Source organism: Bubalus bubalis, chromosome 14 (assembly GCF_019923935.1).
Source record: "Bubalus bubalis isolate 160015118507 breed Murrah chromosome 14, NDDB_SH_1, whole genome shotgun sequence".
Taxonomy (NCBI): Eukaryota; Metazoa; Chordata; class Mammalia; order Artiodactyla; family Bovidae; genus Bubalus; species Bubalus bubalis.
In genome coordinates, this window is record NC_059170.1 from 13626666 (window position 1) to 13651509 (window position 24844).

The 24844-nt window shown below is 47.5% G+C and overlaps 1 protein-coding gene across 11 annotated transcripts in view; it reads left to right on the plus strand.

Annotated features, from left to right (window-relative positions):
* Positions 1–24844, plus strand: part of CHD6 (chromodomain helicase DNA binding protein 6) — a 201717-nt gene that overhangs the window by 152555 nt on the left and 24318 nt on the right. For all 11 annotated transcript variants that reach the window (XM_044927646.2, XM_025263458.3, XM_044927647.2 and 8 more), the window contains 7 exons: positions 1226–1428; positions 2114–2313; positions 2971–3130; positions 6285–6374; positions 8698–8801; positions 12814–12943; positions 14586–14646. In XM_044927646.2, coding sequence (XP_044783581.2) covers positions 1226–1428; positions 2114–2313; positions 2971–3130; positions 6285–6374; positions 8698–8801; positions 12814–12943; positions 14586–14646 — 948 coding nt within the window. The remainder of the gene's footprint in view (positions 1–1225; positions 1429–2113; positions 2314–2970; positions 3131–6284; positions 6375–8697; positions 8802–12813; positions 12944–14585; positions 14647–24844) is intronic.

Consider the following 24844-nt stretch of genomic DNA (forward strand, 5'->3'; position numbering starts at 1 on the left):
TTTCTGAACATGAGGAAGAGAATGGCCTTGGAATAAAACCAGGGTTTGAATACTGGCTCTGCCATCAACTTGCTGTATGTCTTTGGGCAGGGTACTTGACCTCACTGAGAAAGTGAAAAAAAAGAGAGACATGTGAACAAAGGAGGTGGTGGCACCCAGTTTGCAGAGTTGGAGGTAACATTGCGAAGGCAGCTGCCCCCAGCCCCGTTGTGAGGCTTCCAGAAGTGTTAGCTGCCCTACCCTCCATCTCTGACCCCATCACCTCCCTTGGGATTGAGCACACGTCACTGTCTGCCCTTGTCCTCAGATGAGTGTTGAACTCTCCTGGGCTCACAGACCCAGCAGATAGTCCCTGTTTACACCCTTTTGATTCAGTAACCAGCATCCAGCCTTGCCAGTTCTTCTGTAGGATCTCCAGAGGTTACTTAGTCCAGCCTCTTCTCCTAACAGGATTCTGCCGTCCCCTTAGTAACCTCGTTCTAGTGTTGTCCAATGTCACGGTCAGGAAGTGACTTATGTACAGGGCGGTGGGCAAGAGGGGGAAGAAAATGCCTTGCCCTGAGACAGTCAGAAGCAGTTGGAGCATCCAGGCAGGAGGGAAGATGATTGAAGCAGGGACAACGTCCAGGCCGCATAGATGAGTGTGCAGGGGCTTAGCCGAGCTTCCGGAAGAGGCCTAGGCGGAGGGGGTGAGAAGCATGAAATGATAGAGACCAGAGAAGTGGTCATGGTTGTGGCCAAGGGAGCCACCGAATGGGTGCGTTTCTCTTTTCCATGAAAGACAAAAGGTTAGTGGCGCCAGTGGAAGGCACAAAAGGAGGCAGCACTAATACGTGTTCGTCTTCAGAAAGTTGCCTAGCAGATGGACTTCTCCGACACCCGTCTCCAGAGCCGCCTCCGCGTGCTGGGCAGAACAGCCGGGGTGCCCCAGGCAGCCACTCCAGCGCTGGGGGCCCTCGCCCTTGTGAGAAAGACCGCAGAACCAGCAGATGGTGGCGGCCAGCCCTGGAGGGAGGCGGGGGGACAGGCCAGCCTCAACAAGTCCCCGAGCGTCCCCTCTGCTTGCCGAGGACCCAGCAGGTGTGCTGGAAAGGGCCTTTCCTGCTGGCGGACGAGACAGGGGTGTGGTTCTTGCCCGCGCGGGTCCTGAGCAGCGGCAGCAGGGTCCGCTGTGATGGCGGAGGGAGAACAGGCCTTTCTCCGCAGCAGTCCCCTCTGCCTCCAGGAGAGCCTGGTGCTCGACCGCCCGCGCGTGCGGAAGCAGACCAAACACTACAACTCTTTCGAGGAGGACGAGCTCATGGAGTTTTCGGAGCTGGACAGCGACTCTGACGAGAGGCCCACAAGGTCCCGGCGCCTCAATGACAAAACCAGGCGCTACCTCCGGGCCGAGTGCTTCCGGGTGGAGAAGAACCTGCTCATCTTCGGGTGGGTGTTGGCTTCGCCTCTTCGCCCTCGTCTTTTTTCCCTCTTCTGTTCAGTCGAGATGTGTCCAGCGTGTCTCTCCCCTCCCCTCTGGGGTCTGGGTGGAGGGAGGGTCTGTTAGAGAAAGAGAGAGCTGAGCTTTCTGCCCGAGCGCCCCTCGGTCAGTACGCTCTGCCGCCGTTTGACGGACGTACAGTGATTCTCGCGTGTGTTTGCCACAGCACATCTCTGGGACTCATTTACTGCCTGGTACTGATTTCCGGCCTTTTTCCCCCAAGGACGTACAGGAATCAGTGCAGCAGATGTTAGCGTTACCACATGATGCGTGCCGGGCTCTGGCGCTGGGAGAAGCTGAGGGTTTAGCTTCTGGGAGCTCCCCATCGCTTTCCAGCACTGCAGCTGGACTCTGTCTTAATTCCAGATTTATTCCTCACTCCAGATACTGGCATTCCTCCTTAACATTCTAGCGGCCATACGAAGCTCTGTGTCCAGTGTCCAGGTCCCCTCAGTCATTTTTGGTGGGCTGCAGTGTGCAGGCCTCCGAGGTTTTTCAGGTGACAAAGCCCTCAGGGAGGTTAATAGGCCCCAGCAGGGGTCAAGACACTCTCTTGGCTCCTGTGTGCCCCGCCGTGTCGAGGGCACAACTGGCCCTTCCTCCTCCTAACGCCCTTCTGGGGTCCACTCTCAGCTGGGGCCGGTGGAAGGACATCCTGACGCATGGGCGGTTCAAGTGGCATCTGAACGAGAAGGACATGGAGATGATCTGCCGGGCCCTGCTGGTGTACTGCGTCAAGCACTACAAAGGGGACGAGAAGATCAAGAGCTTCATCTGGGAGCTGATCACGCCCACCAAAGATGGACAGGCCCAGACACTCCAGAACCACTCAGGTGCGGGGTGGCAGCGTGTCCTTTCCTCCCTCTTCTGTGCTGGTCCACATCGCTGTGCTTCGGGGACTTCTCTGTCTTCTCAGGTGTATTTCAGAATGCCACTGGTGGGGAAGGATGCTGGGTTTTGTTCATTTCCATTCTCCTTTCCACTCATCCATGTTACCTGGGATGTTTTAAGTGTGGCTGGGCCCTCTTGAAGTTCTCTGCTCCTGCCCTCTGCCCTCGGGGTCACAGCATCTCCTCCTGTGACCCGAGGACTCGGAATGCATGCCCCACCCCAGTTCCACCTCTGTCTGTGTTTCCTGGGACTGCTCCTTCCCTGTGCTGAGCCACAGCTCACTCACCTTCTCATCTTCAGGTTCAGTGTTCCTTTTCCCCAGCTGGGTGGTGGGATCCCCAAGGACGCAGGTTCTGCTGTACCTTTCTTGATCCTACAGGGTACTTGGTAGATTCTTCCTAAATGACTGAATGGACCAGGGGTTCACTGAGTAGGGGACTGGCTGCCCCCTCACCATCCGTGCCTCGGGACTGCAGAGCAGGGTCCTTCGTCCAGGGCACCATGTGCAGCCCCGCTGCCCCCCTGCCGCCCTAGCCCAGCTGTGTTCCAACAACCACATTGAAGGCACCCTGGCTCACCTCCCTGCCTTTCTGTCTCAGGCTTGTCCGCTCCGGTCCCTAGAGGGAGGAAGGGGAAGAAGACGAAGAACCAGCTGCTGCTCCCGGAGTTAAAGAACGCAGACTGGCTGGCCACCTGCAACCCCGAGGTGGTCTTACATGACGATGGCTACAAGAAGCACCTCAAACAGCACTGCAACAAGTGAGTGCCCCTCACCCCTGGTCACTTGGTGCCCCTGGACCACCGTGCAAGGTCAGAAAGACAGGAGGCTGTATGCTGGAAGATGGATCAGGGTTCATTCACGCTGAAGCCTCTCTTTTTACCTTTTTTTTTTTTTTTTGAAAAAAATATTTTATCTATTTAGCTGTACCAGGATCTTTGATCTTCATTGTGGACATGTGGGATATTTAGTTGCTTAGCTGTGGCATGTGGGATCTAGTTTCCCAACCAGGGATCAAAGTCAGGCCACAGGAGTCTTAACCACTGAACTACCAGGAAGGTCCCCCTCTACCTCCTTTAACCATCTCTCTTCTCCTCTGGAACCTGGCCTCTCCCACCAACGGAGTTCATACAGAATCTTCTGACCTGACTCTCAAGATCCACTGAGGACCCTGATGATTGCACTGCTTTCCCTCCCTCTGTCCCCATGGGCACGTCAGCAAGAACGGAGACTGGCCTCGGCGGCCACCATGCTCGGCTGCCCCCTCGCTGTGCCAGGTTTTCCCTCTTCCCATCTGCCGTGACATCCATGGCCTCCTGGTGTGTGATGGACATGCATCTGAGATAGCATTCTTTATATCCCAGGGCTAACAGCTGGGGTGGGGCAGGCAGAGATAAAGGAAACAAGTGATAGAAAATGAACCCGTCCTTGTGAAGTTTAGCTGTGGGGAGTGAGGCCACCAGCCACAAACAGTGACAGGTTTGCACATGGATACACAAAAAGGAGGCTGGCAGGGACAAGGACTCCTTGATGGATGGGGAGACCTGGTGCCCCAGGCTCCTGAGGAGTCTGTTGTCAGTATTAATATTAAGCAGCCATGTTTCTTGAACAAGTCAGACATGATTGAAAAAATGGTATTTGGGGAGAAAAGTAATCTGGTAACAGTTTGCAAGATGGAGTAGGTGCTTACCTGGAGCTGAATGGCCAACTCAGAGTTTTGTCATCGTAAATGTTGATCGTGATGACCTAGGTTAGGATGCTGACTGTAGAACCAGGGAGAAAGTGTCAACTATGAGAGGTGTGACTAAAGGAGAAACCATCACCATGTGTGATGAGGGACATGAAAAGCTGGTAACTCCACGGTTGTGGGCTGGGAGAACAGTGGTGCCTGTTTCCACAACAGAATCGTTACATTCATTAAATGATGAAGACCAAAGCCAAGGACCGACTCCGGTTTTGCCTTATTAAGTTATAGCAGCAACACTTGGCTGCCCTGTCCCCAGCTGCAGATGGGGATCTGGAGTGTTGGAAACAGGCTAAGCTGGAGAGGTTGACATAGAACTTCCCTCACACCTGCACAGGTCATCATAGATGCTGAGCAGAACTAATTGTAACCTCAGAGAAATTCTCAACATTTCTACCACGAGCCCCAACTATCTCCTGAGTGCAAGCCTTATCCCTGGAATCAAAGAATAAAATAGTAAAGCAGTTCTCTGGGTTTGAAGAAGCTGACTGCTGTTTATTCTTCTGAATCTGGTGGAGACCACTGTCTTCTTGGTTCTGGCTCAGTGAGGTCCAGAGACTCAGAGCTGGTGGGTGCTTGCAGCGCCCTCCCTGCAGCCTGGGAGTTTTGTGGGCAGTGTCCCAACAGGGAGTCCTCCAGCCTCCACTCCAGTCTTCCTAGTGATGGGAGTTTACCACTGAATTACCAGATGATTCTAACTCATTGTCCTTCTGTGTATAGAATCTACAACCTGCCTCCTTGAACTGTCCACCCTTTGCTCTTGGATTCTGGTTCTCTCCTGAGGTCCTGGTCTCTGCAGAGACCAGGCAGGATTGCTTCAGCATAGCTGGCCTGTGAGCTTCTAGAATTGTGGGCTCTTTCACTAGTAAATTTACTGCCACCTCTATATTAGATCAGCTTCCTGGGTGGCTCAGTGGTAAAGAATCGTCCTGCCTATGCAGGAAACCCATGTTCAGTTCCTGGGTCGGGAAGATGCCCTGGAGAAGGAAATGGCAACTCAGTTCACTACTTCTACCTGGGAAATCCCATGGACAGAGAAGCCTGGCAGGCTACAGTCCATGGGGTCGTAAGAGTCGGACACGACTTAGCGGCTAAACTACCACACCACAAATATCAGATGAGGGTCAAGACAGGCTCTGGAGTCAGGACTGCCTGGATTTGAATCCTAGCCCCATTACATTACTGCAGATGAATTATTTTAAAAATAAGGATAGTAGTTCCTTGTTGTTTGGTCGCTAAGTTATGTCCAACTCTTTGAGACCCCATAAACTACAGCTCGCCAGGCTTCCCTGTTCTTCACTATCTACTAGAGTTTGCTCAAACTCATGTCCATTGAGTGAATGATGCCATCCAACCATCTCAACCTCTGCCACCCTCTTCTCTTCCTGCCTTCAATCTTTCCCAGCATCAGGGTCTTTTCCAGTGAGTCAGCTCTTCACATCAGGTGGCCAAAGTACTGGAGCTTCAGCTTCAATATCAGTCCTTCTAGTGAATATTCAGGGTTGATTTCCTTTATAATAGTTCCTACATCCTAGCATTGATTTGAGGATCAAGTGAGCTCAGACATGCTGGCACATAGTGGGTACTCAAACTACTGTTTGCTGTTCTTAGTAGCATGATAGTACTGAGAGTACATGAAGTTGTTATCAGAAGAACTCCAAAAAGCTAAAAAACAGCTGCTTCAGATCTAAGCTCAGGAAGTCAAGACAGTGATGATATATTCAAGGGTGGGTAAAGCGACCGGAAGGAAACACCACGGGGGCCTTGTGGGGAGATGTTCTGGTTCCTGATCTGGATCCTGGATATACATGTGTGGTCAGTATGGGAAGATTCACCAAGCTGTGCATTTATGCAAAACACACTTCATATCACGAGAACAGTCATTTTTAGAAAAAGAGAAAAAAGAAAAGGCAGTGCTGCTGCTAAGTCACTTCAGTCGTGTCTGACTCTGTGCGACCCCGTAGATGGCAGCCCTTAACAAATATCTGACAAGATAACCTTTTCGTGTGTGAAATGGGGCTGACCACAGTAACGTCTGCCGTTAATGTTCTCTTTTCCTAGTACTCACGACTTGGGAGCACCCAGAATTGCCCTGGGCCACTGAGGGAATGGCAGTGTACAGGCAGCTGATGGGCTCTGACATGTTTCTTTATCATGTCTGCCTTTCCTAGGGTACTTCTGCGAGTCCGGATGCTGTACTACCTAAAAGCTGAAATACTGGGAGAAGCAGCTGATAAAGCATTTGAAGGAACTCCAGCCAGGTAAAATAGGTCATCCTTAATGCCCAGTGTGAAGGAATTGCTGTAAAGTACCTGTTGATGGAAACGGAAAAACCTGCCTGTGTTTCACGAGGCCCGTGTTCACCCCCTCCCAGGGCCAGTCCCTAGTAAAGCAGGCTGGAAGAGTGAGGAGGATTCAGCCAGGTCATCTGTGAGTGAAATAAAAGAAAAAGGGGTTGTTTAAAACGTAGCTCGTGGGCCTCTCTCATCTTCTGAGCTGCCCCACGCTGTCTGTGAAGACCCTGAATAAACCTTCTTTCTTTAAAAAAATAAAATAAAAATAACATGGTTCTTGGTGAGGTTCTTAGTTGTTTTTCCCCCCTCCAGTAGTGTTGTAAAATTGCTTTTAAAGCAGTCATTTCTCTGCCTTAACTAATCATCATTCATGGATGGATACAAGTGACGTTGATGTTTGATGTAGCAGATGTAGACTGAAAGCTTTACACACTCGGTCTCAGTCCTCTTCCACCTTGGAATGGTTCTCCTTTGTTTACTAGGTAATAATACTTAGTCGTGTTACTGATGCTTTGTCTCCTGTGCCTTAGTTTTGTAAGCTAGGGTTTCCGAAGCTGTAGAATACTGGAGTATCCCAAGATTTGGGGGAAGAGACTGCCAAGCCCCAGGCTACCACTTGATCAGGCTGTCAGATAGTCACAGTGAGTGAGTGGGATCACCAGCACCTCCTTCGCCATCCCTTCCCCCAGACCTGCAGTTGGCTCTGGCCCCAGACAGTGCTAGTCTTCCCCGAGGACCGCAAGTGTTGGCGTTTGAACTTTGCTTTGAGATTCCCCAGGGCAGTGGTTCCTTCCCTCTCTTTCTTCCCATTGGGCAGTGCTCATGGCCTTAGTGGTCACGGGAGCATGAAAGGAGGAGAGAGGTGAAGGGCAGTGACAGTCCTACCCTTGAGCATTCTGTAATCAAGAGCAGTCAGCTTGTTGACTGTTACCACTGGCTATGCATTTCATAGTTACCATGGGCATTTCTAGTGAGAATCGGGAGGTTGGGTGTTCTAGTAAAAAGGTCCAACTTGTGAGTCATGTAAAGGCAGCAGAATTCAACCTGATTATTTATCTCCAGTCTTACCTGGCCGAAGTAATCTACCTGAGTTTACTTATTCCCCTGTCACTTGCTTTCTTAGACGCAGATGGAGGGAAGTGAGTAGACCGTGAAGAGACTAAGTCCGTTGCCCACCTCCTTCCCCCTTCCCCCATTCCTTTGCTTTCTGCAGTCTTAGTTCTCACTGGTCCTATTCAGGTTAAATACCTTATGGTGGAGAAATCATCATGAGGAATGAAACACTGCTCACCCCGAAAGAGTTGTTCAGCCATGGCACCACACAGGCAGAGCAGTGGGCCAGGTGGAGAGAGGTGGAGTCAGGGAGTCCCACCCCTGCAAGGAGAGCTGGGCCTGGCAAGGGGCAGGCAGCCCTGCGTCCCAAGAACCTGATGGAAGAACCAGCTGGAGATGTTCCAGAGGCGGCGTTCCAGGCACCTGGGAGGTGGGAGGGAGGAGCCATCCAGGTGAATGCTCTCCCTCAAACCCCAAAGCCTTCCAAGAGTGAGGACGGTGTTCAGACAATTGAAGCCAGTTAGCTAAGCGTCTGTGTGAGCTCTCAGAACGCGCACAGAAACTCAAACAGGGACCAATCCCTGCAGGTCTGCTCCCTGGGGTGAGCCACGTTCATCCCTTCAGCCAGAAGTTTGACCCAGCAGACTGTTAGCAGACCCTGGCCAGGAAGTTCGTCCTGCTGTGGCCCCTCTCCCCTGAAAGGCTCATTTCCTACCCTGTGTGCAGCAGTGCAAACTAGCTCATTCAGGAATAGTGCTCACGATCTCTACATATCAGACCAGGATGCTTGGGCACTTTTCAGCTTTTGATCATGTATAAATTCACACACTTGGGGGGTTGTTCTGCCTTTACCTAATGGACATATTGATGGCTTTTGGCGTGGTCATCAACTGAAGGTGCACATTAGAATCACCTGACACATGTAGAGCCCCGGGCCCCACCGCAGACCAACTGGCGACATGTTCTCCACAAGGTGCTTTCAGATTCTGCATCATTCAATCTGAGTTGAGTCTGGACATCAAATACACCTGCTGAAGTCACTCCCCATTTTAACCAGGTGCAGGGCCCTGGTTAGGACGCCTGAGCCCCCTGCTGTCTGAATCCTCCCAGTTTTGTTCCTTCAGCCTCTAATCGTGCACCTGGGGATGTGGCTTAGCCCCGGGGCTCCAGCCAGGAGCTCCTGTGTTGTATCTGTCCGTGTGGAAGGCACTCTGAGTTCACGCCCTTCCTTCCACAGGGAGCTGGACGTGCCCCTGCCTGACATTGACTACGTGGAGATCCCGGTGGACTGGTGGGATGCTGAGGCCGACAAGTCCCTCCTGATTGGTGTGTTCAAACACGGTGTGTATTTCAGTGCATGCTTTCTCTTTCCTGGAAAATCCCACAGGCCTGTCGCGTGTCTCTCTGAGAAAGTAGAGCCTCCCCTCTGTCCTCTGAGGAGTTTGCCCAGATGAGTGTATGAGTCATGCAAATACAGCAAATGTGAGTATCAGCAAGGCCCCTTGAAAGGGTGGCGTGTTTTCCTCACCTAGTGTGACTGCCCCGCTCTCGTTCACTCACAGACCCAGCATCTGGCCCGGTGTCACACGGCAAGCGCTAGGATTTCTGGAGTGAAGCAATAAATAAATGGGGAAAATGTTAGGTTTTACCATTTCACGTGTATCCAGAATTCTAAGGTCATTTCAGCTGATCTACTTAACTCCTAGTACATATCTTTGGTATAAAAATTTTAAGAATAGAAAATAGCATATCCTTTTTTTTTTTTCTTTTTTTAATATAGTTACCTAGAGGCCAAAGGGGATTGAGAGTGGTTTTTTTAATAGCTTGGAAAAAATGACATAAATGGTGTTTTCTTCATCTCTGATCCTGTTCTAAGTACCTGCCCTTGCTTTCAGCCGACTGTTAAAATGAATAAAGCAAGTCCCGGAAAATATTCATTGTGATGTACCTGATACACACCTTCCCTACCAGGTGGACGAGCCGACATTTTGAGCTGGAGAGCAGGGCTTAAAAGTGGGAAGAGGTAGATGTCCCTGGCCTTCACTGCCAGCTCTGCCACTTATAAATGTGTGACCTTGGGCAAGTCAGAAACTTCTCTGACCTATTTCCTCACCTGGACACCAGGCAGAGGACAAGACAGCCCACCTGGAGGGTTGTAGGAAGATTAACTGAGACGGGCCATGTGGGTGGCCTGAGCGGTGCTTCGCACATAACAGGTGCTGGGTGCCATCCACTGTCACTGACTCCTCTGCCTTTGGAAGGTTCACTGTCTTTCTCACACGTGCCCTATCGGTAGAATTCTTCAACATTTGCAGGCCAACCTGCAATATGTACATAACAACGATGCATATACCTGTTTTAATGAGGAATCCCTTCAAAACATAGATTCTGGTGTTTGCAGGCTCTGGGAGACCTGGTGGTGTTAGTGTCAGGATCGTCAGCCATACTTCCCTGGTGAATTAATACCTCCTGTCATTGTGTAATGACCCTCTGTATCCCACATTGTGCTTTTGGCTTTAAAGACTTTGTATGTGATGAGCTTAGCAGACATACTGTGAAGATGGGGAAGACCTAGCCTCTGTGCCCAGTGCTGGGGGACTGGTGTTAAGCCACACGTGGTGCTGACCGGCTCACTCTTGGATGGGACCAGACCCGGGTAGTTGGACAGGGATGTTGGAAGCAAACCTAGGCTGGGCTGGACAGAGGCCTGTAGTTGGCTCCATGGACCCATCCTCTGGTGTCCTGCAGAGTCCAAATCAGATTCCACTCCTGGTGGGCCGCCGCCCAGCAGACAATCCATGGGCCTCGGCTTAGACCTGTCCTCACCTGGGTAACACACCTCATCACCCCACGGAACAGCCCTCTCCGCAGAATAATCCAACCCACGTGTCTCACCAGGTGACAAACTCTCAGATACCCGGCAGCCGGTGGACATGTGACATTTTCAGAGAGCCACGCTGTCTGGTGTTTTATTTTTCAAGGCTCCATCAGGAGCTCTCTCTGCCTCACCTCCATGCCCTGGAGATATAAGCATGAGCCTTAGGGCTGCAGCCATTTTCTTTCTTAAGAAACATGCAGCTGTTCATTGTCTGAAGTTTCGTGGCTCTTTTAGTCCACCCCAGACATAGTCTCCTACGACCCTGCTTAGATGAGAAGACTGAAGCCCCGGTTCCATCTCTGAGCTGACCACCATGGAAGAATTGGCTGCATCTTTGTTGGGGCTTTCACTGACAGCAAGAAGGACTCGGCAGCAAATCTGTTCTGAATGATGCTCTTGACAGCTCTTAACCGCAGGAAGAGATGGACGCCGCCCCTCTAGGGCAGCCTGGACTTATGAAATAGTCATCACGCTGTGGGTTTCAGTATCCCTGTTCACATTCTTACAGAGAAACTTTTAGACTAAGTGGACAGGAGCAGGCAGCCTGTTGTTCTACTGTTTATGTCTTTATGTTGCTAGCACACAGCTCCTACTGCTCTTCAGTAGTCAGGGTTTTCTAGGGAACTGGATCAATCACTCTTTCCCACCTCCAGCTCCAAAGCTGATTGAGAAAGAGAAGTGGAGAACCTGTCCAAACTTCATACCTACCTACGCACGACAAGAAGTCTGCAGAGGAGGAACCTACCTGGGTAGTAGGCGCCTCTTTTCCTGGGGAGTGGCAGGCGGAGATGGTAGCAGGCACATCCTCAAAATAGTAGGAGAGTCACGGACATTCCTGTCTTGATGTGAGCTGAGGCAGAACGGGGAGAGCGTGAGAATGGTTCTTCCTACAGTGACTGTTGGAAGGGGATCCGGGCCAAACTGACACATCCAGGCAGTTGTAATTTGAGTTTATAAGTGTCAGGCGCTGTGTGAGGAACTGAATATATAATGCCAAAGCAGATACAGATTCTGTCCCTGGGAAGCCCTCAATCTCACGAGAGAGACTTAAAGTTATCACACTATTGCCCTGGGGAATGAATGAATGAAGAAGAACATTAGGGACCCACTTCTCCCACCATATGCCTCGGGCAGGCAGCACCTGTCGTGGAGAAGGCAGAAGAGTCACTTTGGATTAAAAGATGAAGTACCTGAAACCCCTTAGAGAAAAAGGACCAGGTGCTGCCTCCATGTGAAGGCTAGACCAGCATCAGCAGTGATACCAGAACAGAAACCAGTCTAGAAGGGAAATACCTAGCAGAGTAAAATCGTTTTTGATCAAGACAGTTCTCGTTTTCAGCACAGCATCTACCCTCATTGGAGATGGGCTTTCTGTACTACTACTGAGCTAGAAGTGGACTTTGTTAGGAGCAGCAAGAAAAGGATTCTGAGGACCATAAAGGAGTTCCCCCCAAATATTTTGATGTGACAATAGCTATGACCAAATATCCGGTCTCGTTACAGGATTACATTAGAGTCAGTAAAATAGCATTCTCACACATGGTGTTATCTATCACATTAAAAGTGACATTGTTCCACTGTTTTGCCTTCCTTCTGGGGTCTCTCTTTCTGGGTCAAAACTCCTCCATCTGTTTTTGACTCTGGGGATACAGTGAGAGGCGGTTCCAAAGCCCTGGTCAGTGGGTTAGGATTTTATACTGAGTCTGAACACAGAGGCAACGAGTCCATTTTAATCCAGTCAACAATCCCAGTTGTCCTCTTTATGTTTCATCCTTTGCATCATCACTTTGCTCAGTTTCCTTTTCTAACACATGGGATAAATTTGGACCATAAGAAAATCTCAGCCCATTCAGGTGGTGGTAGTGGTAAAGAACCTGCCTGCCAATGCAGGTTAGACATAAGAGGTCAGGGTTTGATCCCTGGATTGAGAAGACCTCCTAGAGGAGGGCATGGCAACCGATTCCAGTATTCTTGCCAGGAGAATCCCGTGGACAGCAGAGCCTAGCAGACTGCAGTCCATGGGGTTGCACAGTCAGAGACGACTGAAGTGACTTAACAGGCATGCATGCAGGCAGGAGATGACAAGATAACAGGGTGTCCAGAGTAGGGGGCGGGGTGTTGCAGTGAGGGGAAGAAATTGTGAAACCAGCTTGCCTGATCCTCTTGCTTTCCAAAAGAAGCCAACAAGTGGGAATGGAATCTGTATCTTGTGTGTCTTCAAGGACACACGGTACACCTCAGCTTTCATTTTTTGGTCAAGCAGTACACAAAGGAGTCCGTTTAAGCTCAAGGATCTTCCCCCGACGGGAAGTCGTACAGGATCCAATTATTCTTAAATAAGTATTTTTTCTTGGCTTGTTTTGTTTTTTTACTTAATAAGGGAAACAAAATGTGTGTCTAGGATGCAAGGCAGATTTAATGAGTTCTGACATGACCCCAGTCGTGACCTTGTGGTTTCTCGCCACCCCCGATCAGGTTACGAGAGGTACAACGCCATGCGAGCCGACCCAGCACTTTGCTTCCTGGAGAAAGTGGGCATGCCAGACGAGAAGTTGCTTTCTGCAGAGCAGGGTGTCACAGACGGGGCCTCAGACGTCCCCGAAAGGTGAGAATCTGCACAGACCAAACACAGTGTGACTTGTCGCACCACTAATCTCTGAACACAGGCACCCAGCACTCTCACAGTCTCTTCCTCACAGCCTGGCGTCTCCCTTCAGCCTGAACTGCCTTCCAGAATTGCTTCAGTTACATCGTACAGCACCTCGGGCCTTTCTCTTGAACTCTGAACGCTCTGATCCAAATACCCATTTCTGTCCTTCCTGGGTTCCCCAAGCTGCCCACCATCCTGCCCTGTTCCTTAACCAGCCTCGTCTGGTCAGAGGATTCTCAAGGAGGAGTTCAGGCCTCTCTTAACCTCTCATACTTGGCAGAAAGTTAAGAGGCACAGCAAGTTTAGACTTCCTGACCTTGAAATGCCTGAGATGAAATACCGGCGTTTTCTAAGGACTGCACGGTCCATGAATAGCCACTGCATGATGGCCATGGCGTTCAGGTCCTGTCCGTGGGTTGTGTGTAAAAAAGTATGGAGGCGTCCCCTTTGTCTGAGTTTTATTTACTTTTGGCATAACCCCAAGTGTATGAATTCATAGGAAAACTAAATAAACAGCCAAAGCTGTGGTTTTCATATGTGTGTGGGTACTTGAAACACATAGTATAGAATCTCTTGGTTTGCATTTGGTGAGCTTTTGGCCTGATCTTCTCCCCCAAAGTTGTATTTCCTAGGGTCACAGGCAAGGCTGGACTCAAGGGTACACAATGCCAGCCCCCCTAACTGTCTGCTAAGGCTGAGAAAAGGATGAAATGCATTTTTCCATTCATGCTTAGCCCCTGACAAACACTCGAGCTAGCTATCATAACGTTCTCTGCCCCCAAAGATAATAAAGATCCATCCAGAGAAGTGTTAACAAAATGTCCAGAGGACTAGTGGTGGTAATATTGGGTTCATGGGGTTGGGAGAAACACCCCCTTGGGGAGGTGCCCGAATGTGGCTGAAAGCTGGTTTCTCTGTGGGGAGGCTGTTTTTTCTCTGATCAGGCAAGGAAGGTAGAAGACCCCTCCTGCCTCCAGGACCTGAGCAATGAAGAGCAGAATATTTGAGACAGGAATCCTTCAAAGTTGATTTTTCCAGGGATCATGAAAAACAAATAGGCATCAGCAGTAGTTAAGCTCACGAGAGAAGACATCAGGCAGTGGATTTAGAGGCAAGCTGCCAGTGGTCCATGGGGCAGTGTCCTTTCCTGGAAGGGACCGCTGCCAAACATGAGCGACTCTGCACCGAGACTCGCCCTACCGTGGGAGCTAAGGTCAGCCCAAGAGGACTCTTGGTTTGTATGGCTGTCAGTGTCTAGAGTCTGTTCTTTTATCAAAGCCACGTATTCAGCTTATTCTTGATGGGCAGTAATTACCTTTTCAAAGATAGCATCATTGTTGAAAAGCAGGCCTCTGAACTGTCCTGAGTAGATAGATCCTGAGGCTCCTGCTGAAGTCTCACTTGAGTGGAGGTCATTGCTTGTAGAAGTTATGACACTGGAAAAATAAAGATTCTGAGGCCTGTGGAGAAAGGTGTCTACTAGACTCACTTTGGTCAGTGATTTAGGGGTGTTTTGTGCCAGCATCCTGGTTGCAGAATAGCTCCTAGATGGTGTGTGATGCTTTTTACTTTTTCTATTTAATTTTTTTTTTTTTAGAGGCCACACGGATAAAGAAGACAATACAGAAGACAAGGTAGACGGCCTCCAGAAACAAATGGTGAGTCAAATGTGAGAAACCCCTATCGCGGTGTATTGGTCTTTGATTGCATTGCTGCAGTTGCATTGCATTTTCCCCAACATTTTATTGTAAAAATTACCAACTCATAAACTGCTTTGCAGTCTTACTTTAATGAAACTTTTGCTTTTGAGATAACTGTAGATTTTAGATAGAATCAGAAGATACAATGCAGGATGATCCCATGTACCTTCTGTCCAGTTTCCCACCATGGGGATAATCTTTTCCAGCATCAGGGTCTTTGCATAATAAGGTAGCCAAAGTACTGGAGCTTCAGCTTCAATGTCAGTCCTTCCAGTGAATTTCCCTCTCAGGGTTACTTTAGCTATGCTCCATAATTTTTACCATTTACTGTAAGTGGTAAAATTTGTTATATTGTGTTTTCATTTTCATTCAGTACAATGTATTTTAAAAATTTTTCCCTTGAGACTTTCCCTGGGCCCGTAGATGATCAAATGTGTGTTATTTAATTTCTAAGCATTTGGAGGTTTTCCTATAATCTTTCTGTTGTTTATTTTTAGTTTGGCTCCAACTGTAATTACGGATTTATGTATTTCTCCTTTCAGCTTCTGTCAGTTTCTCTCACGTGTTTTGCTGCTCTGTTGTCTGGGGCATGCACATTTAGGGTATGTCTTCTTGGTGGGTTGACTCTGCTGTCAATATAGAATGCCCTTCCTTGTCTGATAGTTTTTTTTGTGGGGGGGGGGGGGGACGCTCTGAAGTATACTTTATCTAATATTAAGATAGCTATTGCTGGTTTCCTTTGACTAATGTTTGCATGATAGTCACTTTTTCCATCCTTTGAAATGAGTTTCCTGTAGACAGTGTTTAGTCAGGTTATATATTTTAAGGCACCCTGTATTATAGTTGATATAGTCAGCCATTTACATGTGATGTTATTATTGATGCATTAAGGATTAAGTCTGACATTTTATTGTTTTCTCTGTATTTTGATTCTCTAGTTTCTTTCTCCTTCTTTCCTCTGGCTTACTGGAAAATTTTTTCTGATCCTTTTTTGACTTATCTATATTAGATTTTTAAGCTTCTTAGTGGTTATTTTAGGTATTTCACTGCATGTATATAATATATCACAGTCCACTGGTATCATTTAACCCATTCAGGTGAAGTATAGAATCCTTACTGGAATTTATCCTTACTTCTAGTTTTTTCTCTTTATAATGGTCTTAAATATTTCTCCTACATACACTGAGAATAATGATAATGTAATTTTTGCTGCAACTATGAAATATAATTGAGAAAATTCAAAAGGATAAGGAACGTCTACTGTTTTTACCCATACATTTACTTACTATGTTCTTTCTTCTTCCTGATGTTCCAAGATTTCTCCTTTCTATTGGGAGAAATTCCTTGAACCATTCTTTTAGGATAGGTCTGCTGGTGATGGTTCTCTTAGTTTTCCTTCATCTGGGGATATCTTGAAATCCTCTTCATTCCTGAAGGATATTTTCACTGGATATAGGATTCTGGGTGGACAGTTTTCTTTCAGCTCTTGAAAATGTTGTGCCACCTCCTTCTGGCTTCCGTGGTTTCTGAGGAGAAATCTTCTGTCACTTGAGTTGTTTTTCAATTAGGTAAGGTCTCTTTTCTCTTTTGCTGCTTTCAAGGCTTTTCTCCTTATCTTTAGTTCTCAGAAGTTTAACTCTGAATTTTGTATATGTGGATTCTTTGAGTTTATCCAATTTGGTGTTTTTTCAGCTTCTCAAATCTGTAGATTTGCCAAATCCATGTCCTTTGCCAAATTTGGGAAGTTTTCAGTCATTATTTCTTGGAACCCTTTCTCCTTCCGGAACTCGGATGACATGCATGTCAAGTCTTCTGTTACAGCTGCACTGGTCCCTGAGGCCCTGTTTTAATTGTCTTTAATCTGTTCCTCTCCGGTGGTCACACTGGGCACTTCATATATTTCCCTCTTTGAGCTTGCTGATTCTTTCCTTTCTCCTCCCTCTGCAGTTGAGCCTATCCATTGTGTTTTTGTTCGGTTTGGTTACATCATTGTATTTTTCAAATCTAGAATTGCCCTTTGGTTCTTCTTTAAAGCTTTGTTTCTTTGCTGAGATCTTCTGGAGTGTGTTCAGAATTCCTCATTGATGACTGCTTTAAATTTTTATGTCAGGTAATTCTTAAGATCTCTGTCATTTCAGCATTAGCATCTGTTTGCTACCTTTCTTCAGTTTGAGATCTTCCTGGTTCTTGGTATGATAAGTGATTTTTGACTGAAACCTGGACATTTGGGGTATTATACTATGAGACTTGGGATTTTATTTAAAACTTCTGTTGTGACTGACTGCCTCTAACACCTCTACTGCAGAGGAAGGGGGCAGGGGGAGGAGCGGGCTAGTGCACAGCGTGTACCGCCTTTTGACTGCCTGGCTGTAGTAGAGGTTAATGTTCCTAGTCAGCCCCCAAAGAGACCTGAGGGGAGAATGGAAGTTCAGCTCTCCATGTGGTCTTTGCTGATACCATGGGTGGTTGGGGACCTCATTGCCAGCTGTCAGGGATAAAAATCCAAGCTCCCTAATTGACTTTTTGACACCACCCAGCAGGGGAACCGGGTGCCCTGGTACGGCCTGGTGAAGGCAGAAGTCTAGAGTCCCCACCAGCCTTTGCTGGCGTGGATGTGGTAAGCCACTGTCTGCTCTTGTGTCATTGGGCTAGAGTGTAGCACGTCTCATCTCAACACTGTGTCCAGTCCTAGCCTGCCCTTTTCCTTGTCCTGGGCTAGAGAAGGCAGGCTTTTTTTGTCTGCACCCTTTTGTCATTTCCAGGTAGCCAGCTTCTTTACCTCCAAATCTAAGGCATATAAGGCAAAAAAGAAAACCCAAGGAACTCACTACTGTGTCATTCCACGGGTCCCAAAGTCCCTAGTTGGTCTACCTTTGCTTCACCTGTCAGTGTTTTCTTAGGTGTGTTTTATATATAGTGTCCAGGGGCTTTAGTTGTACTTAAAATGAGCAACAGGGAAATAATGCATCTTCCCAGAAGCAGAAATCTGTATTGCATGTTACAAATGAGCATCTAGGACTTTGCATAGGCAGACTGAAGCTTTATTAGAACCCTAGCACTGTTTGACCACGTTTTCTCTGGCTTTGAGTGGAGAAACTAAATCTGTTAGGATCTTGTGGATTTTGGGTACCAGAGGTTACTGTAATGTTGTCCTCAACTGACTCTCTTATCCGCATAATCTTTCTTCTTCTCCTGATCACCAATCAAAAAATTTCAGTTCTCTTCTCTTAGTTCTAGTTGGAAGAATGGTATCTACTTTGGTTTCCATCAGTTCTGATTCCTATAACAGTAACAAAGACATCAGTTTCCCAAAGTAAAAAAAAAAAATTTTATTTTTTGAAGATGTGTTTCCGTATCTCCTCAAGATTTAAGAAGTAGAGGCTTGAAGCATATCACCCTCAAGCTTCAGACCGTGGCCCTGGCAGAAGGAAGCTGCTGTGATCCTGACAATTAGAATCCGAGCTCTGCCATTCAGTTCCCTAGCTTATACTGTGATTTCTTTTGTCTGGAACGTGGGAAGTGTTTTCCCACAGTGGTGTTTCGTCACTACATCACGTCCGCCTCTTCTGAGACTCCATAGACTGTAGCCCACCAGGCTTCTCTGTCCATGGGATTGTTGAGGCAAGAATAGCAAGTGGGTTGCCATTTTCTCCTCCAGGAGATCTTCCTGACCCAGGGATCGAACTCATGTCTCCTGAAAGTCTCCTGCATTTTAGGCGGTAACTCAAGTATCAAAGAGATGAAAATAGTACCTTAAATTCTTCTGAATAGTACTGTCTCCAAAATACTGTTCAGACTTGTATCAGTTGATCCTCACCTCAGCCGTGTAAAGTAAGAGCTTCAGATGTTAACTGCCCTCATTTGAAAGCTGAGGAGATTCACCGCCGCCCCTCGCCCAGGAACGTAAAGGACTTTGCCAGATTCTCACAGATAGAAGAGTTCAGACTAGATAACTACATTAGACAGACTAGACAGTAGAATACAGACTAGATGTTATGGCTTTTTTTTTTCCCTGATCAAGTATTCTTTTCATAGTCAAAAGAGTTGTTGTTGTTGCTCAGTCATGTCCAACTCTTTGTGACCCCGTGGACTGCAGCACTCCAGGTTTCCCTGTTTTTCACTGTCTCCCCGAGTTTGCTCAAACGTGTGTCCATTGATTCAGTGATGCCATCCAACCATCTCGTTTTCCGTCTCCCCCTTCTCCTCCTGCCCTCAGTCTTTCCCAGCCTCAGGGTCTTTTCCAGTGAGTCAGCTCTTCGAACCAGGTGGCCAAAGTATTGGAGCATCAATTTCAGCAACAGTTCTTCCAGTTGGTTCCGGGTTGATTTTTTATTCTAGCTGAAGGTACGCACCCCTTCTCCTAGCAACAGCCAGTGTGAAGAGGCAGACCAGCTGCATGCCAGGCCCAGCTCTGAAGGCCACTCACAGTAAAGTTCGTGTGTCTAACTCCTGGGGCTTGTCCTCACTCTGCAGTGCTCCCTACAGCAGGTGCTCTCTGTAAAAGGAGGGTGATGTTATGTGCCAAGTGACCTAGGAAAAAACTTCTGCAGGGAAACTTAATGCCTAACATGGTCAGATCCTACTGTAAGAGAAGTTCAGTGAGGATCTGAACAATGACTCTATTCTTAGCTGAGAGTTTGAGGGGGTCTCTGAACTCAAATAGTGATGTTTGACTGTAGCTGGAGTACTTCCAGGCTTACCAAGCACGTTTCCCTTTCAGTTGCGTGTTACTCTTATCCCCATTCTAGACGAGGGGAAGATCAAATAGTTTTAATGAGCTGCAAGAAAAGTCATACTAGCCAAGAGCAATGTCTCTCTGCTCACGTCTTTTTCTAAATCCTGCAGTCTTTCCGTTGTAAAGTCCTTGAATTTTCTGTTAATGACATTTGATGTGTATCTACTTTGTACATGAAATTTATGAAGGTCATAGGATGCTTGATTTTTCCACAGATGAAAACTGCCGTGGGGTCTTTTTAACTGCCTTTCTGCATCGTGTTACCTCTACACAGAGAGCGCCTATGTTCTCTTCCTCGTAAACTCCTGTGTCCTTCAATCTGAAGCTCAAAAGTTACCTCTTAGGTGTCTTCCTCCTGCCTGATTTGGGTCTGGCAGGGGTGGTGACTCTTCCTGATTTTCCCACTGTGTTTAGGAGCACTTTGACACTGCATGTTGTTTTTGCTTAGTCGCTAAGTCGTGTCCAACTCTGTGATCCTGTGGACCATAGCCCGCCAGGCTCCTCTGTCCATAGGATTTCCTAGGCAAGGATACTAGAGTGGATTGCCATATGCGTCTCCAGGGGACCTTCCTGACGCAGGGATCGAACCCGTGTCTCCTGCATTGACAGGCAGATTCTTTATGGCTGTGCTACCAGGGAAGAAGCCCTGTCACACTGCATGGCCAATATTTATTTATGTCTCTCATAACTGCCAGAACGTGAGCTCTAGAGGGATAAGGACTCCATCTTTTTGCACTGTTGGAATGCCTCAACCGAGCACAGTTCCTGACAAACAAATGTGGGAAGACCACTTGTGGCCTTTGCATTGGCCCTGGGGTTTTGTGAGTGCTTAGAGGAAGTTCCCTGGGCTTGCAGGTCTGGGCTGCCACCACCCCCACCCGCACCCCTACCCAGACCAAAGAGGGGAGGCAGCCAGGCCTGGAGGAGCAGCCACAAGCACGGGGATCTACTGTTCTCAAATCTGGAAACAGCCCTGCACCCATGCTGAGCTAAGATGCTGTTAGAGAGTGACGATGCATTTGATTCAGCCGGGTGTGTCTCCACACACCTGAGGCCATACTTCGCAGTGATTAGAGCTCCTCATCTGGGTTCAGGCCTTCCAGGTTTGAATTCCATCTTCACCACTTAATAACTGTTTATAGTATTCGATAAGATTATCAACCTCCTATTCTGCAATTTCTGTCTGTCTAAAAAGGGTCATTTAGTCATTTTGAATGAATGAAAAACACATATGAAGTACTCAGTATGATATCTTACCCACTTATTTACCTGGGTCTCCATAGACTTTAGTTGTTACTGCTGTTGGTTTTCCACTGTGTCATGAAGCCATCCTTAGAGGACACATTTTAGTTGAATGAAAGACATGCTGGATGGTCCCCCAGCAGTTGGGTCCATGTGTGGGTTGCTCCTCAGTCCCAGCTGCCATGTGTCAGGCATTTGCCTTGTGCCAGCATTTGGTTAAACGGTTCACATCATCAACTTACCTGTGCCCCACAATCACCCTATAAAGTGCTATCATCTCTATTTTGCAAATGAAGAAATGAGCTTGACCACAATCACCCCATAAAGTACTGTCACCTCCATTTTGCAAACAAAGAAATAAGCTTGAGCGAGCTCGGAACAGCTTACCCAAAGTCAGAGAGCAGTAGACAGTCAGACTCCAGACACAGGCGGGCTCAGGATGGAGAAACTGCAGGTTCGAATCAATCCATTTGCCTGCGCTTTGATGGTCTTATGGGGACCCTGTACTCTGAAATAATGGATTCACACTTCTTCCGAGATGAATATTTCTTTCAGGTTGATTCACAGAGGCAGAAACCAGGAAATGTTCAGCCTCAGACTTCAGAGGCAGAACTTCGCGTGTGCTTCCCTCAATCCCAGTAATAAACTGGTGATGTTGAATGTTATGGCGTCTTTGTCACTTTGGCTGCTGCTCATCCAGATCTTCTCCTTTCTGTCATTGCCAGAGAGGGGACCTACCATCAGGAGAGGGCAGGAGACAGAGAGGCACCTACCAATCCCAGAAGCTTTCCTGACTTGAGAGGGTTTGCCTGAGGCCAACAGAAAGCATTAGGGAGACTGGAAAGGAAGCCTGCATGTCGTGTGTGTCTGCTACCTGCTGCCTGGAGCTATCCATGTGGATTTGGGGTGTGGTGGGGCTCACACCAGCCACCTGTATGGCATAAGGAACACCCGACTAGAACCCGGCTAGAACATTTCTCAGTCTAGAAGTGTCTCTAATTACAACTTTCAGCATTCAAAGGGTCTTCATAGATTACTGTCAGTTCATTTCAGTCACTCAGTCGTGTCCAACTCTTTGCAACCCCATGAACCACAGCACACCAGGCCTCCCTGTCCATCACCAACTCCCGGAGTCCACCCAAACCCATGTCCATCGAGTCGGTGATGCCATCCAACCTATCTCATCCTTTGTCATCCCCTTCTCCTCCTGCCCTCAGTCTTTCCCAGCATCAGGGTCTTTTCAAATGAGTCAGCTCTTTGCATAAGGTGGCCAAAGTACTGGAGTTTCAGCTTCAGCATCAGTCCCTCCAATGAACACCCAGGACTGATCTCCTTTAGGATGGACTGGTTGGATCTCCTTGCAGTCCAAGGGACTCTCAAGAGGCTTCTCCAACACCACAGTTCAAAAGCATCAATTCTTTGGCGCTCAGCCTTCTTTATAGTCCAACTCTCACATCCATACATGACCACTGGAAAAACCATAGCCTTGACTAGACAGACCTTTGTTGGCAAAGTAATGTCTTTGCTTTTTAATATGCTGTCTAGCTTGGTCATAACTTTCCTTCCAAGGAGCAAGCATCTTTTAATTTCATGGCTGCAGTTACCATCTGCAGTGATTTTGGAGCCCCAAAAAATAAAAGTCTGACACTGTGTCCACTGTTTCCCCATCTATTTCCCATGAAGTGATGGGACCGGATGCCATGATCTTCGTTTTCTGAATGTTGAGCTTTAAGCCAACTTTTTCACTTTTATCAAGAGGCTTTTTAGTTCCTCTTCACTTCCTGCCATAAGGGTGGTGTCATCTGCATATCTGAGGTTATTGATATTTCTCCCAGCAATCTTGATTCCAGCTTGTGCTTCCTCCAGCCCAGCGTTTCTCATGATGTACTCTGCATAGAAGTTAAATAAGCAGGGTGACAATATACAGCCTTGACGTACTCCTTTTCCTATTTGGAACTAGTCTGTTATTCCATGTCCGGTTCTAACTGTTGCTTCCTGACCTGCATATAGGTTTCTCAAGAGGCAGGTCAGGTGGTCTGATATTCCCATCTCTTTCAGAATTTTCCACAGTTTCTTGTGATCCACACAGTCAAAGGCTTTGGCATAGTCAATAAAGCAGAAATAGATGTTTTTCTGGAACTCTTGCTTTTTCGATGATCCAGCGGATGTTGGCAATTTGGTCTCTGGTTCCTCTGCCTTTTCTAAAACCAGCTTGAACATCTGGAAGTTCACGGTTCACGTATTGCTGAAGCCTGGCTTGGAGAATTTTAAGCATTACTTTACTAGCGTGTGAGATGAGTGCAATTGTGCGGTAGTTTGAGCATTCTTTGGCATTGCCTTTCTTTGGGATTGGAATGAAAACTGACCTTTTCCAGTCCTGTGGCCACTGCTGAGTTTTCCAAATTTGCTGGCATATTGAGTGCAGCACTTTTATAGCGTCATCTTTCAGGATTTGAAATAGCTCAACTGGAATTCCATCCCCTCCACTAGCTTTGTTCGTAGTGATGCTTCCTAAGGCCCACTTGATTTCACATTCCAGGATGTCTGGCTCTAGGTGAGTGATCACACCATAGTGATTATCTGGGTCGTGAAGATCTTTTTTGTACAGTTCTTCTGTGTATTCTTGCCATCTCTTCTTAATATCTTCTGCTTGTTAGGTCCCTACTATTTCTGTCCTTTATTGAGCCCATCTTTGCAAGAAATGTTCCCTTGGTATCTTTAATTTTCTTGAAGAGATCTCTAGTCTTTCCCATTCTGTTGTTTTCCTCTATTTCTTTGCATTGCTTGCTGAGGAAGGCTTTCTTATCTCTCCTTGCTTAGATACTGTGAGGATACTCAAAAATGTTCTCAGTGGCAGCCTAAGATGTAAGGCGCATGGCTGATTGGGTTTTGCTTATAACTCCCAAAACAGTGGGAAAGGCTGTGATGATACATTTAAGTGACACTTCAGAATGGTGCAGTCGATCAGCCTGAGGCTTCCTCCCTTCACTGATGTCATATGGCCAAAGGAGAGAGCTTAAACCAGTGTTTTCCAGCCCTAAATATGTTTCACTCTCTGAATCACATTTTCAGCCGGGACTCTTTAGGACAGTTCAGTGGTTGCAGTGTAGGCCCTTCCCAGACTCCTTTGCTCAAAATCCAGCCCTGCCCTTCGGTATCCATGTGACCTTGGCAACTTACAGAACTTCCTAGAACTTGTTTTCTGCATCTGTAAAATGAGGATACTAATACTTTCTACCTGGGGAGGCAGTTCTGATGACTAAAGGAGAGAAGCCATGTAAAGGGTTTTGCATAGTGACATGTAGTTCTCGTTAACGTCAGCAATTATCACTATGCCTGCTCCTCTGCCTTCTCAAGATTTTCTCTTTCAGGTCCTTCCACAGTATTAAGGGCCCAGGAGAGAGGTTTGAATTTTAAGTATCACCAGTTGTCGGTATCTGTCCATCCCTCCTGACCCAAGGTTACGGCTCTCCTGGGTTGTGGGTCCCAGTTTTCTGTAAAGGACCAGACAGTGAATATCTTAGGCCTGGGGCCAAAAGAGTCTTCGTCACATCTCCTTTGCCTCTTTCTTCTCCTTTTCCTCCTTCCCCCTGCCTTCCTCCTCCTCCAATGTAAACCCTGTTCTTAGCTTGAGGGCCACACAGAAACCATCAACAGGCTGTGGATTGCCAAACCTTCTTCTGATCTGGCCCTGTGCTCCCTCATGGCCACAGTCATGAATCCTGGGGTGATTCTCACCTATCAGTCAGGTCTTTAGATGCTCGTCAGAAGCACAGTACGTTAGGTGGGAAAAAATGGGTGAACCATGTAAAGGAGATTAAGTGGCACAAACTTCTGTTTATAAAATAATAAGTCGTGGGGGTGTGAATAGGGGGAACCTACCACATGGGGAACGTAGTCAGGAATATTGGAATAACTTTGTGTGGTGACAGATACACCCACGGTGAGGATTATTTCGTAATGTATGAAGATATCAAATCACTATGTTGTATACCTGAAACTAATATAATACTGTTAAGTCCACTTTACTTTAGTAAAAAAATAAATAAATTTTCGTGTTAAAAATGGAGTCTAGTTGAAGACTAGAGCTATCTCTTTGCCCTTCCCCAAACTCCCACGTGCCTTGTGTGTGAGGAGCCTTTGAAGTTCGTTTCCTGAGACCAAGCACGCCTTTGGAGA